At 47.0% G+C, this 15,540-nt stretch overlaps 1 protein-coding gene across 1 annotated transcript in view; it reads left to right on the plus strand.

The window, feature by feature from the left end:
- The first annotated feature begins 1,574 nt into the window (after window positions 1–1,574).
- The window catches only part of IGF2R (insulin like growth factor 2 receptor), a 101,600-nt gene continuing 87,634 nt past the window's right edge, over window positions 1,575–15,540 (plus strand). The window contains exon 1 of the mRNA XM_069487463.1: window positions 1,575–1,732. Within this exon, the coding sequence (XP_069343564.1) occupies window positions 1,575–1,732 (158 nt within the window). The remainder of the gene's footprint in view (window positions 1,733–15,540) is intronic.

Below are 15,540 nucleotides of genomic sequence, written 5' to 3' on the forward strand. Positions count from 1 at the left end.
TACACTTTGAGAGTGATACTTTGAGACAAAGTGAATATTCTGGTTCATATTGATCTTTCACCTGATGGTTTTGGTATCCACTGATGACCCGTGTCCGTGTCAATTATAGCACTGGAGTTGCAAAACATGAACCCTTTCTTGACGGCCACAGTCTAGGCCCGCACTCTCCCTCTGAGCCGCTAACCACTTCCCTTTCTTGGGCTGTATTAATTACTCTTTGGCAATATAGCACAGTGACTAAGTCACAGGCTCTGGGACTGTCTGGCTTGGGCTCAAACCCTGGCCTTTTGACTTATTGGCTGCATGGCTGGCTAGTTATTAATATTTAATTCTGACATACTTCAGTTTCATGATCTGTAAAATGGGTGCAATAAAGGTATCTCTCATAGGATTGTATTAGGATTAAATGAGCTAAACCATGGTGTCAGACCACTGCTGATTAGTTGCTCAACAAGTGTTTGCTAGTATGGGGTCACCGTTATTTGTCTGCATTTGAATACCAGCTTGGCCGTATCTCAGAGCATCTTTGTAAGTTACTCATATCCCTGTTCCTCAATTCCTCACCTATAAGGAGGTTCCCACTTCATAGGTCTTTGAGGATTCATGCTGAAGTGCCTAGCACGGTGTCTGGTATGGAATAAGCACTGAAAAAAGATGTTACCATGATTATTTTTGTATCTTACTTGCGCTAAAAGAAAGCAAATGTTTTGAGTTCAAATCTTTTCAGATTTATCTTTTTACTTTCCCTGTACCTAGCACACAGCCATTCACACAGCATTGGCTCAAGATACGTGAACAGAAGAATCACTAAAGCTTTGCTGAGTGGCACTTGATATTGGCACCTTTGTCTAACGCGTATTTCGCGTTGCCCTATTTGGGCTGCCTTCCTGCTGTCAGAAGCTCACAATCCCACAGAAGGTCGTGAGACGCTGTGCCGGCAGAGGCTGTTCACCCCCAAGTCCGGGGCTTGACCCCGCAGGGCAGGAAAGACGTCCCCACCCCTGAGGACCCGGCGCTGCGCGGCCGTGGGGAGGCAGCTCCCGCCCGCGCACGGGGGGCAAGTTCCCTATTCTCCTCCCTGTCGGGCGAGGTTGGGAACGGCTGCTCTACGCTAGAAGCGCCCACGCCACGATCCAGCAGGGCGCGGCGGGAGGGAAAACCGAGGCCGGGGCTCGGCAGCCCCTACCACGCGCAGCGCGCCCGCGGTGCACCTGGTGCCGCGCCCCGGCGCCGCCGCTTCCTGTCCCGCGCGTGCCGCGCTCACATGACCCGAGTCGGGCGGAGCCGGCCGGGCGGGGATCACCTGAACAAGGGGGTCACGTGAGCGGGGGGCGGGGAGGGGGCGGTGCTGAGCGGTGGTCACGTGACGCGGTTCCGGGGCCGCCGCTGTCGCCGCCGCCGCCGCCGCCGTGCCCAGCAGAGCCTCGCTCCCCTCGGGCTCCGGCGCCTGCTACCGTTCCGACGCCAGCTGCCCCTCCGCGCCTGCCCTGGCGGCGCGACCCTGTCCCGGGCGCTGCCCCTCGGAGTCGCGCGCCGTTAGCCCAGTGCCCGCCGCGCAGCTCGGGCCCGGCGCGATGGGGGCCGCCGCCGGCCGGAGCGCCCACCTGGGGCCCGCGCCCGCCGGCCGCCCGCCGCGCTCCCTGCTGCTGCTGCTGCTGCAGCAGCTGTTGCTGCTCGTCGCTGCCCCGGGGGCCACGCAGGCCGAGGCCGTCGAGTTCCCCGAGCTGTGCAGGTGGGTGGCCCGCCGGGGTGCAGGCGTCGCTCGCGGTGGCCCCGGGCGCGCGGCCGTGGTGGGGGGCAGGGAGTGCTCGGGAAGGTGCGGGGGTCCCCAAGTCGCTTCCAGTCCACGCTGGGGCCCGTCCCGCCCCAAGGAAAGTTGAGTGCGTGCTGGCCGGGAGGGGAGACCGGGGGTCCGGCGTGCGCGGGCGGGGGCGCGGGAGGACGCACTGGCCCGCGAGCCCCGTGCCCAGCCACTTGTGGCTGTCACTGAGTCGGGGGCGGCTTTGTGTGCGAGCGGCCGGCTGCCCTGTCCGGGTGACACGCTGCGGGGCAGCCACACGCCCAGTGCCTGCCCCTCGCAGCGGTGCTTCTGGGAAAGTTGGAGGAGGCAGGAAAGAACTACAGCTGCGCTTTGTTCCCACTGCACGTCTTCGTCAAAGTTTCACCAGCGCGGCTTTGGGGAGGCCCCAGTGTGGGAAGACTCGCCGGTGCGTCGGAGCCCACGCGAGTGGCCTTGGCGTTGGGTGTTTTCGGTTTCATTTGCTGACCGATTTCTTCCATGTGGGTTTTCATTTTCTCTTTAAATAACTTTCCAGCAGTAGGTGACTTTTCCCCCTCTTTAATTGGGGGTTGGGGGGTGGTCATCCTGTGTTGGCTTCAAGACTTCACTCTTCTGAGCTCGACTTCCTGTCCAGTTGCTCACATGATGTCATTGTCTCCGGGGTGGATTATTCTAGTGGAGTCTCCTGCTCTGGGAACCGCGGTTGTATAACCATTATTCCTATCGAGGACTGTTAATGTCCCACGACAGCTAGGAGTCCTGGGTCTGAGGAACTTCCAATTCGTGGAATTTTCTGACCAACCTTCTCTGGACTGTTTAGGGTTATGGAAAATCCAGCTTTTATTTATTTTTCAACTTTGGTTAAAAAAAAAAGCAAGATGGAAAGTTTAGAACAGTCAACAGTTTCCCCCTTGGCAATAGCATGGTAACTTTTCAGAATGAAGTGAAGTTTAGAGTATGTTGAGCTGAACTTTGAGTTTGTCCCAGCGTTTATGGGGTTCTTATTTTTCCCTCATATTACAGAGTTTTATTAGCACTTATGTGTTCAGAATTGTAGAAATTATTATTCTAAGGAGAATGAGGCTGACTCCACAATAGAAACCTTTTGAAAAGACCGTATCCTTTATTTCCTTCCTTTTTTTGGAAGAGGAAGGGCAGACTTGAGGGAGACTTTATGGCACAATAGTTTATAGTCGAGTTAGCTACTCTAGGATACATAGTTGCTCTAGTAACTGGCATGATACAGAGAAAAGGGGGGCAACATGAGCAAGGTCAGGCTGAGACAGACATTTAGAGGAGGATATTTTGGAATAGTGGCTGCTATGACCAAAAACGTCCATAAGAAATTAACTCAGCTGGGCTATTGGTGTGGAAGTCTTGGTCTTGTTAATAAATTGGAATTTATTTCTTAACAGTTACGGTTAAAGTTGGCTTCAAGGGTAGGCTGATACTCTGGCTGATTCAGGGGGCTCTGACTTTTGCGTTAGGTTAGTCATCTCAACAGCTTGAACCTGGTTCATTAACCTCATCTCCAGGTGGAACATGACCTCTTAGTCCAGTAGGAATGGCCTTTGTATCTTTACATATTTCTGGCACTGACACATGTGGTCATAACTTAGCAAACACTGAAGAGGGTTCTGAGGTTGATAATGCATTGGAAGTATGATAAGCTGTGCCCTCCGTAGTCTTGGAATATCTTTAAAGTTGGCATGTTCCGTTTTTCTGCCAGATTTTCCTAGGACAGCAAAGCTCCCCGTCACTTTAGAGGTGGGTTTTGACACACCTGTTTCCCCTGCCTGTTACTGCACTGTGGTTGCTCATATAGACTTCTCCAGAGTCACTTGTAGTCTCTAAACAAAACACCTGCAAAGTGAAGTTCTTCTTGTGTTTTCCTGTTTTAAATTGATACCTCTCCTTAAATACTTTTAAAAGACTTTTCTTGGGGGTGTGTGTCAATAATCTGTGTATTTTTAGGAGGTAAAACTGGCTAAAAGTACCTTAACTCTAGCACATATGTGAGGAATGGGAATGTGAGCTGATCGTTTTTTAAATCCGCTTTAAAAGTTCTACCAAATATCACCAAAGCATGATGTGTTAAGCTACGTTTTTATTCTGTTCCTGGGCATCCATTTGCTGATATGTCAGTAACTTACCCAAGTCTCCACTGTGAGTATGAAAAGTAGACTCCTAGAAGCATTACCATTTGTTTTTGCACCTCGGTTGCATGGAGGCCGTCCCTGATGTACAGAAGGATTGTGTTCCAAGTGTCTGTAAGTTGGGTGTTTGAAATGTGGAACACATTTTCCCCTGGAAAACAGTCTTGTTCATTGTGGTATGGTGGCTAGGGCAGTCCTCAGAAACCCATTATCCTCGCAAAGGTTTTGGAGTGCCCAGACGCCATACAGCTTTCACTAGCGCTTAAGCAGTAAATTCTCATTGCTCTAAAAGATTACTCCTTGCTCTAAGAATTGGATTTCTGGGGAAACAACTTCTTCTCCCAAGCCTAGCTCCCTACAACTTAGGATGTTTTTCATCTGCAGTTCCTTAGGTCCAACAAGAAGGGAAATCTGGGCCTGCTTTAGGAGTGCCTGCCCGGCACCTTGTGGGAACAAAGTTTCAGTGTGAGCTTTGGCTCTGAGCACTCCTGGGCTGGGGTGTAATTCTTGGTGCAGTTATTGGTGGAGGGGTGAAGGAAACAACTATTTCAGCATAGCTCTAACTACATTCATGCACGTGGAGAGGCCTTCTTTCTGCAAGTTGCACATTATACAGGTACTACAAAGGCAAGTTTCCCCAAGTGTATCTGGCTTGAAGCAGCATTTTAAATAAGTGCTTGCTTTTTGGAAAGACTCAATAATATGTTTTTTAAGGGTTAAGGGGATTGCTGTGCCAGGTGAGCCCTGTGCTGTGGAAGAAGTTAGTGATTCTTAGATGGTTCTCAGGAGATGATGTGCTAGTACAAAGAGTGTGTTTCCTGAGGCCAGTGTGACAGGCTGCGAGACTGGCCTGTGCAGAGGTCCTGGGGCAGGAAGGAGTGTCTGAAGGTCAGTGGGGCAGGACCAGTGAGAGCAAGAAGAGAGTGGGCCCCAGGGGAGAGGGGGCAGAGGCCAGGCTGTGCAAAACCACCAAAAATGACCAAAAGGCTCTTAGCTAGTCAATAGCTTTACTTATTACCCTGTGCCTTAAACTTAGTAAAAAGTACACATTACATATATTACATGCAAGTTTCCACCCTTTAGTTAGGTGTTAACAAGATTGTTAATGTATTAGGTTTTAACAGTTTACATAATTATAAAATAATGCATTGGGCTAACTAAATTTACGTAGTCAAGTACTTTAAAATTTATCCATAACAAGTTTTCCCCAAATTGTTTGAATATAAATGCTGAAAAGTTTTTATTATATTGAGGACAAGAGAATAATGAAGCCAGCTGGGAGTTGAGATTGGTTTAGTTACTGTCTCTAAGGAGATTTCTTTCCTCCCTGCAGTTTTTCCAAAGGAACAATGCTTATATGCCTAATTTGGGCCACATGTTAAACCTGGATCACATCCATTTGTGTGTGCATTTCTTTCAACAGTAAGTGTCTGTAGAAGCCTAAGATTGTTAATTATGATTATATTAGGCCTCATGCGTTAATTCTTAGAACAGCATCCTGACAAATTCCCAGGAAATGAATGCCTGATTGGGTTTCACATCTTTTATCAACGTTTTATAGACAGAGGGATTTTTAAAAGATGGGCCTGAGAAAAAGAATTTAGATGTTCTCTTCTTTATTTTGATCTTGGCTTATAAATTGTACTGGGCAGAGAGGACTCAACAGGGTTCCAGGACTGAGTCTGGTGGCAGAGGGTAGCCCATCCCTTTGCAGGTGCTGTTGTTTTCCTTCCTTTGAATGTCCCAGCCACGGAGATCTCTTGGTAATGCCCCAGCTGGTCATGGGTGGCGTATGAGGAGTGGAAATAGCTGTCTGACTTTATGGGGACTGTCAAACTGTAAACCACAGTGGTTGTGCCATTTGCATTCCTACCACCAATGCATGAGAGTTTCAGTAGTTCCACATCTTTGTCAACACTTGGTCTTGCCAGTCTTAATTTTAGCTGTTTTAGTGGGTTTGTAATGGTATCTCAGTGTGGTTTCAATTTTCATCTCCCTGCTGACTCATGACGTTGAACACGAAGGAGCATCTTTTCTTGTATTTGTTGGAATGCCTGATGATGTCGAACATCTTCATGTGCTTATTGACCATTTGGATAGATTTTGTATTGTCTTTTAAAAATAATATTTTCCCTCCCCCACTCCTGAAAACTTTTTTGGGTTTTCTCCTTAATAGTTCCTTGTATCTTCTGCATACAAGCCCTTTCTTAGATATGTAATGTGTATTATGAATATTTTCTTTCAGTGTTTGCCTTGCCTTTTCATTTTCTTAGTGATATCCTTTGAAGAACAGATTTTTTTTTTTTTTTTTTTTGGTAGAATCAGAGTCTTCTTTCTTTTTCAGAGTCTTGAACTACTGTGCTCAAAGTGATTTTCTCATATTGGCCTCCCCAAGTGCTGGGATTACAGCTGTGAGCCCCTGTGCCCAACCAAGAACAGATATTTTAAAAAATTTGATGGACTCCAATTTATCATTTTTTTTTTTTTTTAATGGTTTGTGCTTTTGTAGCCTAAGACATCTTTGCTAAGAAATTTGCCCCAGCATTTCTCAACCTCAGTACTGTTGACATTCAGGCTGGATAATTTTTTGTTGTGGGGCTGTCCTGTAAATTGCAGGATGTTAAATAGCATTCCTGTCCTCTACCCATTAGATGCCAAAAGTGCTCTCTACTGGCCCCATTCCCAGCTGTGACAAATAAAAATGTCTCTAGACATTTCAAATGATGGGGGGGTGGGGGAAATCATGCCCAATTAAGAACCACTGGTCTACTTACTCCAAGGTCAGAAAGATTTTCTCCTATGTTTGCTTCTAGAAGTTTTATAGTTTTAACTTTTATGTTTAGCCCTATGATCAGTTTTTTGAATTTAATTTCTGTGTTTGATGTGAAGGGTGAAAGTTAATTTTTTTCCATGAATATATTTAGTTCTATTTACTAATATTTTATGTAATATGTTTGCAGTTGTTTTTTTAAATTGAGATTGGGCTGTAATTCTCTTTGCTGTGCTGCTCTTGACTGATTTTGTTATCAAAAATATGTTTGCTTTGTGGAAGGGCTTAATTTTTAGTTTTTAGTATTTTTGTTTGTGGTGAACATTTTCTTGTTCCTTAAATTTTGGTAGAACTCACCAGTAAGACTATCTCGGCCTGATGCCTTTGAGGAGGTAGAGCATAGTGGGGAAGGAGTTTTGATTATGGTTTTAGTTTTATTTACCTTGCCCATTCAGATTTTCTACTTTTTTGTTGAGTCAGTTTTGGTAATATTTTTTCCTGGAAAATTATCATTTTAATTACATATTCATATGTAAATATGTAACGTGCTACTCTTTTATATTTTTGAAAATATGTATCTGTAGGTAAATTAAAAAAATTCCTGATGTTTAATTGTGTACTTTTCCCCTTAGTTATATTTACCAAAGATTTGTTTACCTGTGATTAGTTTTTTCAAAAGAACTAGCATTTTGTTTTTTTCACCATTTATTTTCAGTTTATTGATTTCTGAGCTCTGTTAGTAAATAGAAAAAAGGAAAGCTGAACAGCACCAATGAATACATTATTTTTCTGTTTCTAGTTTGAATTGAAAGCTTAGATCTTTTATTTTAAATCATTTTACATAATTAAAAAAAGTATTTAAAGCTATGTGCTGCTTTCTCCTGCGCACTATACCTCTAAGTTCTGATACATGGTTTTTTCATCCTTCCGTTCTGTATATTTCCGTTTGGACACCGTGTCAACTTCCTGGACCCACTAAATTTTTAGACTTTTTTTTTCAGGTAAATGGATTTTTGGGGGAGTTATTTTTTTCCACTGTGGCCAGTAAATGTGGTGGAATTTATTGCCATTTCCCTTGTGACCTCACACCTAGTCAAGTTGGGAGTCTTTTACGTGTTTGGAAAAAATGTTCTCTGTTTGGGTCAAAGTTTTTTTTTTTTTTTGAGATATGGTTTCACTCTGTCACTCTGGGTAGAGTGTGGTGGTGTCATCATAGCTCACAGCAACCTTGAACTCCTGGGCTCAAGTGATCCTCCTGCCATAGCCTCCCAAGTAGCTGGAACTACATGTACACACGCCACTACAGCCGGTCTTATGCTTGCTCAGGCTGTGTCAAAGTTATTCATTGTGTGGCTGCCCAGCTTTTCTTTGTCCTAACTTATTCTTTGTTCTGCTTGATTTGTCGGTTGCTCTAATTGTTGTGTCGGCTACCATTTTGGACAGGATTGGAGAAGGTGTCTTCTCCCGTGTCTCAGCTCACCGAGGCTCCCGATGTTCATAAGCTCTGTGGCTTCTCTGTTGTCCGTTTCCACAAGGTCTCCATTGCTGTGTAGCCACAGCTACCTGTTCTTTCTGCAGCTTTCCGCACCCCTCTGAAGATGTGTTTAAAGTTCTGCCCTGATTGCTGTATTAGTTCTCTTTACTTGGCCCCGGTTTCTTCAGTTCGGATTTGTCATCTGGTGATTCTGCTGCGCTCTGTGCAGTGAGTCTCTGTGGGGACGTTTGCTGTCTCTTGTGCAGCTGCACAGGGCAGGGCGGGAAGCAGTTGTTGGAACTTGGCTATAAATTGTTCTGGAGGAGACTGGGGGATGGGCAGGGCCTGCTCTGTGGCTGGTCCTTTCCGTCCTGCTGAACATCACCCAGGCGTGTTCCTGCCAGGAGACAGCTGCCGAACCCCTGCTGGTCGCTGTTGGCAGTGTGTGCCTGAGCCGGGAGATCTGGGTTATTGAGCTGAGTGGGTCAAATCACTTCTTTGCTCTGGACCTTATTTTCCTGCTCAGGACTGAAGAGAGGTAGGAGTTAGTTTTGGAAGTCACTGTCCTGGTTTTGAATTTGGACTCCTCCCTTCCCAGGCCTCGGGCAAGTTACAGAAGCTCTCAGGTCTTGATTTCCTTCTGTGTGGAATCAGGATACTAGTCATGTTCTCAGGCTCGGTGTAGGAATGAGAATGCACTTGAACGTCTGGTACATCCTCCTGTTCATCCCTGGTAGTTGTTGCCTTATCTGTGAGTTAGTTGCCGTGTCAGATCAGTGGTTTATTTTTTTTAGCGTGTTACTCCGTTAGTGTCGTGGAGTTTCTGCCTTAACCAGGGAGCATTTCTTCTTCATCTGTTTCATACATTGGCACTCCATGTAAGATTCCTTTTGAGGAAGAAAGGTTTCTACTGTGTAAAAAAAGTTTTCAAACCACTGGACTACGTGATTCTCTGGGTCCATTTGGCATCCAGATTTCTGTGACTCTGAGTTATGTAGCCTTCAGGAGTCCTTCCCAGCTCAAATTCCCTGAACAACAAGGAACTTAGTGATGGGAGGTGTGGGGTTTGGGTGGGTGCCAGGTGCCATATGTTAGGCACCCTAACCCGGCGTCCTTTCCTGCCCCACCCTCCTTCCTGTAGTGGCTTCGTCCAAGCTGGGAGCAAGAGGGCTGCAGCGGTTCCGCCGTCCAGGGGAGGAAGAGAGAGCCTCCTCGTTTGTCTCTTGTAGGCATCAGGAGGGCCCAGCCGACTTCTGCATGGGCGTCGGCAGTCAGGGGCTCCTGTCTTGACTTAGACCTTACCAGGCTTCCCTGGAGGGTGGAGGAACAGGTGCTGGATCTCAGGGTGTCTATGTAGATGGGAACAAGGAAAGAACAAACACCACTTTGCTGTATAACTATAAAAAACCAGAAACAAACAAACACTCCCAACTGCTGCTGACTGGGTTTTTTGAGGTATCCAGAGCAATGCATCGTATGTCTGTTTCTGTCTGTGTCAGCCGGCACCGAGGGGCGTGTCTGTGAATCCTCCGCAGTGGGGGAAATCCCAGGCCCTCTGGGTCCTGTGACCGTGAAACTTGCCCTTCAGATCGCGAGAGACCTGTGGTGGGCTTTCTCTTTTTCCTTTTTTGTGCCTTGAGATCCCTTGGGGCCGCCATTGCTCAGCCAACACACGAAGGGCGTGCTCCTCTGGATGAGGGAGCAGATCCTGCCGTAGACTAGGACAGTCATGGGAAATGACAGAAACTGTGGAAGGATTTGATCTTAGTTTTGTTTTAGGGGACGGAGGGAAGGAGAGACATAGGGAAAGATGGAGGAGTGTGTAAACGGTGAAAAGTGGCCTTTGCAGTTGAAAGTTTAGGAGGTGTCTTTGCAATCAGAGCTGTCCTTGCTCTTCACACTTGCCGTGTGCCAGGAGGAAGGCGTGCCCGAGTGACGTGGAGCTCATTCAGGAGCAGACTGGCCACTGGGTTTTGATTGGGTGTAAAATTAATTTGTTGCTATCTGTATGGTTCTCTCTACTCCAAAACCAGTTATGAATTTTAAAACAGCTGTTTTGTACTTAAAAAACTCCCCCAACACTCCCTCCTGCAAATAACACAGCAGGCCACCAGAATAGAAGTGCTAAAGAAGTGGGTTTCCTAGAAGTGCCGAGGGTGCGACTCCGGGTGAGTCACCGGCACTGTTCCTCTGAGGCTCCCTCTGTCCACCTGGTGTCTGCAAAGTGAGAAGTCAGCGCATCTCTTTTTTTCTGTCTTTTTGGAGCCGCCCTGTAGAGAGGCGGTGGAAATTAGTGGCATGGTGGACCCTGACTGCCTGACTGAGGGAGGGAAAGAGGGTCGGGGGTGGGGGGTGAGCTGTTCTACAGTGAGTCCACTGTTCTAGGCCTTTCTGTAAGAGGACTTAACTTCTCTTCTCTTTTTTCTCTCCTTTTCTTTTTTTTTCTTTCTTCCTCCCTTCTTCCCCTTTCTCCCCTTCCCTCCCTCTCCTCTCTTTCTTTTCTTTCTTTCTGTTCTTTCCTGAGACAGAGTCTGGAGTGCAGTGATACGATCACAGCTCACTGCAGCCTTGAATTCCTGGGCTCACCTGATCCTCTTGCCTCAGCCTCCTGAGTAGCTGGGGCTACAGGCATGTGCCACCACGCCTGGCTAATTTTTAAAAAGTTTTTTGTAGAGATGAGGTCTTGTTATGTTGGCCAGGCTGGTCTTGAACTGCTGGTCTAAGAGGACATTTTAAAGCAGAGACCAGAAGGAGGTGAGTGAGTGAACCGTGGACTCAGGGTGAAGGACCATGTGTCAGGCACCCTGGGAGGGAGCATGCCTGATGAGTTTGAGAGACAGCAATAGGGGCCAGTGTGGCTGGAGTGGCTGGAGGTGCTGGGAGAATGGAGGGAGGGGACCAGAGGCAGGGGACTAGCTAGAGGCCAGGTTCCATAGGCCCTGGGACTTTGGCTTTTCCCCAGGGGGAGCCTGGAGCCCTCGGGGGATTTTGGTAGATTGTTGGGAATTTGGAAGATCCAATGTCTTCAGTTTCCTCAGTGAACTGGGAAGCAAGATCATCAGTTAAGGGCAGCAATTTAGTACACAACTTTTTCTCTTCAAGTCCCCTTGAAGTTGATGACCTTTTTACTATGGCAGTGTAGTGGAGATAGCACATGCCCTGGAGCAGGACCGGCCTCTTTCAAACACTGGCTTGGCTACTTGGTGAATTTGTGACTGGAGGCAAGGTCACCGACCTCAGTAGGCTGTAGTTTCTGTGTAAAAGCCGGGAGGGATGGTGCTGACCTTGAGCGTTGGCAAACGTTGAGCAACGATGTTCATAAATCATGCGGTGTAAGGTCACTCAAAGATGTGTTCCTTATTCTTGGAGTAGGGGAGATAATGCTGGTCCTATGAACACATAAAGGTGAGGACTGATTTGGCTCTAAAGGAATGTGCTGTGTGTGTGTATATTCTTTTCCCCAGTTGGGCGTTAGGTTTGCAGAGCTGTATGTGCCTGTCCAGCATTTGACTCCAGCATCTTAAGGCAGGGACTTTTCTCCTGTGTCTACCTAATTGGCCTTTGTGAAGAACTAGCACCTGCCGGTGGCCGCCTTAGCATTGTGGATCAGCCAGCACAGCTGACAGCCAGAAGTTAGAGGCCCGCCTTCCCTGTAGTTAGAGCATGCAGGGAGGGGCGGGGTCTGGGAGGGTTTTCTTGGTGGCAGGCAGAGTAGGGCCCTGAGCATTAAGGTTTGCATTCTGTGCTGTGGGCTGGGTTAACTTTAAAGGCAGCTAAATTCAGACGTCCATGTAGTGAAGAAGGATTATATATAGCCTATGTTATAACCCTTCTTTCTACATGAGAGGAACGAGTAACGTATACTTTATAAAGTTTGAGAACATACGGATAATTACTCTGATTTTTAAAAAGTCATGGAGCAGAGTTTAGGGTTGAAATACTGGCCTGCGTCATGTACCATAGAGTTGACCTGAGCCCAGGGTAGCAGAGGGAAGACAGGCCATTATTTATTTATTTTTTGGGGTAGCGTTATGTTGTGGAAGGTCGCTTGCCAATTTCCCACGAATTCCACACCTTTCACTGCAGCGAAGCCGTATTAGCATGGAGTGTCCTGTCTTCCCCCACCCTCCTCTGCCAGAAGTTTGAGATTCACCAGGTCTCTGTTCTGGTGGCAGCCAGTGGCTAGATGGCACAGGGTCGGGCAGGCCTGGAGTCGCTGGCCTGTCCTGAGAGGTCCAGGAGGCAGCTGACTGTGCGGGTGGGTGCGCGGCAGCCGCAGCTCAGCCTCCCTGGCTCTCTCTCTCGTGGCCCAGCTCCATGGAGATGGCCCAGGGCCAGAGCTTGCCCCACTCTCCCCTCTCCAGTTCCTTGCCAGTGTCATGTGACACTTCCTTGGGAGGCCCCAAGTCAACTTACCATTTTTTGTAAACTTAATTTTTAAGCAGTACAAATCCTCCTATCGATTCAGATGAAAGCCTTAGATCATAGTCTTTCAGAAGCCCTATGTTCCTGGTGTGGTTTTTCCCCTCACTGTGACCTTGCTGGTTAGCTCAGTTTTATAGACAAGGAAGTTGGGGCTAGGAGAGATAGTGTGTCTCACACAGCCTGTGGGGCCACGGTGGGGCAGGATTCAGGCCCAGGTCTGTGGGCTCCTCGTGGCACCTTTCAGAGGGAAGCTCACTTCTCTCTCTCTATTCCACGTGACCTCTGTTAAACTCACTCGTGATGCTGGCTTTAAAAGCATTGCCAAGTCCCCGTTGCCTGCCCTGGAACCTTAGGCTCTGACGCTGACTTAGATGTCAGGTGGGACTCGGCCTTCAGACCCGGCGTAACTCCCAGGGAGAATCAAATACTGATGCCTGGCACGTCCAGGTTTCTGTTTCTTTCTTTATTTTTGGCAGGCCCTGTATCTTTATCCACAGCTTTGTGGGTTTGTGAGAATAGGAAGTGAAGTACTTCCTATATAAGCTTTGGCCATGCTGTGTCAAGCTCACATGCTGTCCCCGCCTTCGTGTCGGGGCATGGTCACGCCAAATCAGACGGTTTCTCTGTTAGTGTCGTCCACAGAAGTTGCGGGCAACAGTGGTCACATGATGCTGTGACATGCAGCACATGTCCACTGTGGGAACCCTGCCTCCAAACATGCTCTTCTTCCCTGCTGGCGTTTTTTTTTTTTTTTTTTTTTTAATTTCTTCTTAGTTTAGGAGATTCGTCCAGATTTTTGAAGGTTAGTGGGCTGAATGAGCTGAAACTCTGATAAGGGATGGTAGTGAGCCAAATGATTTCTTGAATATTCTGTTTGAATATCTGAGAGACTTGGAGGCATGCCCAAAGTAGGAAAATCCCATTTGGAAGTGCAAGTCGGAAAGACTGTGCGTTTCCTTCATCTCCAAAGTGCTAGGTTGGTTGCTTGCTATACATTCAGAAAAAACATTCCTCTAGTTAGTGACCGTGCACTGTGTTTTGCTATGTGAATTTAGCTTGTGTATTACCAACTGGGTTGCTTTTTGAAGGAAAACAAATTACAGATTCATATGTGCTTATTAATTTTATTAGATTTTAGTTGTGCCTTTATCCTGCTTTATGTGCTGATAATTGTAGGCCAGTAATAAAATGTTTAGTAGCTACCTGATCATTACCATAACCCCAAGACTCATAGGGAGCGAGGGAATTAAAATATATTTCAAAAGAGTGTGGATATGTGGCAATAAATGAGGAAGGGACAGAATGATAGTTCTTGGAAATGTTTTGTGTTGGAGGGAAGGAACCCAGTTTCCTAAGATTTTTTTCTTTAAGGGATTGGGTATACTGTACTTTTTTTTTCTGGAGACCGAGTCTCACTCTTGCTCCAGCTAGAGTGTAGTGGCGTTGTTGTTGCTCACTGCAACCTCAAATTCCTGGGCTCAAGTGATCCTCTTGCCTTGGCCTCCCGAACAGCAGGAACTACAGGCACATGCCACCGTGCCCGGCTAACTTTCTATTTTTCATAGACACAGGGTCTTGCTCTTGCTCAGGCTAGTCTCGAACTCCTGAGCTCAAGTAATCCTCCTGCCTTGGCCTCCCAGAGTGCTAGGATTACAGGCGTGAGCTACCATACCCGGCCCATGCCGTGCATCTTGGTCATGGAATTTTACATACTTTATTTTAGAAGTTAATTATTTTTAAAATGAAAGAACTTACATCTTGCAAGGTATTGCAGTTTTGCAGGCATTCAATGATGACATATATAAAAACTTTTGAGAGATGTCACATTAAGATACCAGTGTCAAATAGTTTAAAAATATTGTATAGCTGTATCCTTATGACTTTTTTTTTTTAAATTTTCTTTCTTTTGGATGGATGTTTAGAACTTCCTTGGTGGAGACGGCTCTGCATTTCTCCTTTCTGAGCTTTCCAAATGCCAGGCAGAGGTGTTGGCCAGTTAGATTTGCTCCTTCATTGCTGCCCCTTGATTGGTTTCGTCTTGACAAGGAGCGGTTTTAATTGTGGCACTTGCTGGGACTGTATTAGGAAAGTAGACACACCTTCCTGTCTCTGGGTTGGTTGACAGTCTGTTACTTGTGTGTTTCCTTCTGACTGGTAATCTGCCAACACCTCTCAGGATATTAGGAAATTTAAACCAAATGAGGTTAAAATGGAGCCTCTGTGCCGCTGACCAGATGTGGACAGACTGCAGAGCTCCGGGAGAGGGTCAGCAGAAGCAGGGAGATTACAGTCAGGAGCAACAGTATTAAGCTTTCTTTAAGGGAAGAATTCAGACCGTGTGCTTAGTTTATATGGTTAAATTAATTGCCCATGTCTAGGGTGTATTTCAGCCACAGAACTCACTTTATTTTATTTTATTTCTTTTTGAGACAGAGTCTCATTCTGTTGCCCGGGCTAGGGTGAGTGCCGTGGCATCAGCCTAGCTCACAGCAACCTCTAACTCCTGGGCTCAAGTGATCCTCCTGCCTCAGCCTCCCAGGTAGCTGGGACTACAGGCATGTACCACCATGCCCGGCTAAATTTTTCTATATATATTTTAGTTGGCCGGCTAATTTCTTTCTATTTTTAGTAGAGACGGGGTCTCACTCTTGCTCAGGCTGGTCTCGAACTCCTGACCTTGAGCGATCCACCCGCCTGGGCCTCCCATAGTGCTAGGATTACAGGCGTGAGCCACCGCGCCCGGGCAAGAACTCACTTAATTTTTATTTTATTTTATTTTTTTTGAGACAGAGTCTCACTCTGTTGCCCAGGCTAGAGTGAGTGCCGTGGCATCAGCCTAGCTCACCGCAACCTCAAACTCCTGAGCTCAAGGGCTCCTCCTGTCTCAGCCTCCCGAGTAGTTGGGACTACAGACATGCACCACCATGCCCGGCTA

Source organism: Eulemur rufifrons, chromosome 15, assembly GCF_041146395.1.
Source record: "Eulemur rufifrons isolate Redbay chromosome 15, OSU_ERuf_1, whole genome shotgun sequence".
Classification (NCBI taxonomy): Eukaryota; Metazoa; Chordata; class Mammalia; order Primates; family Lemuridae; genus Eulemur; species Eulemur rufifrons.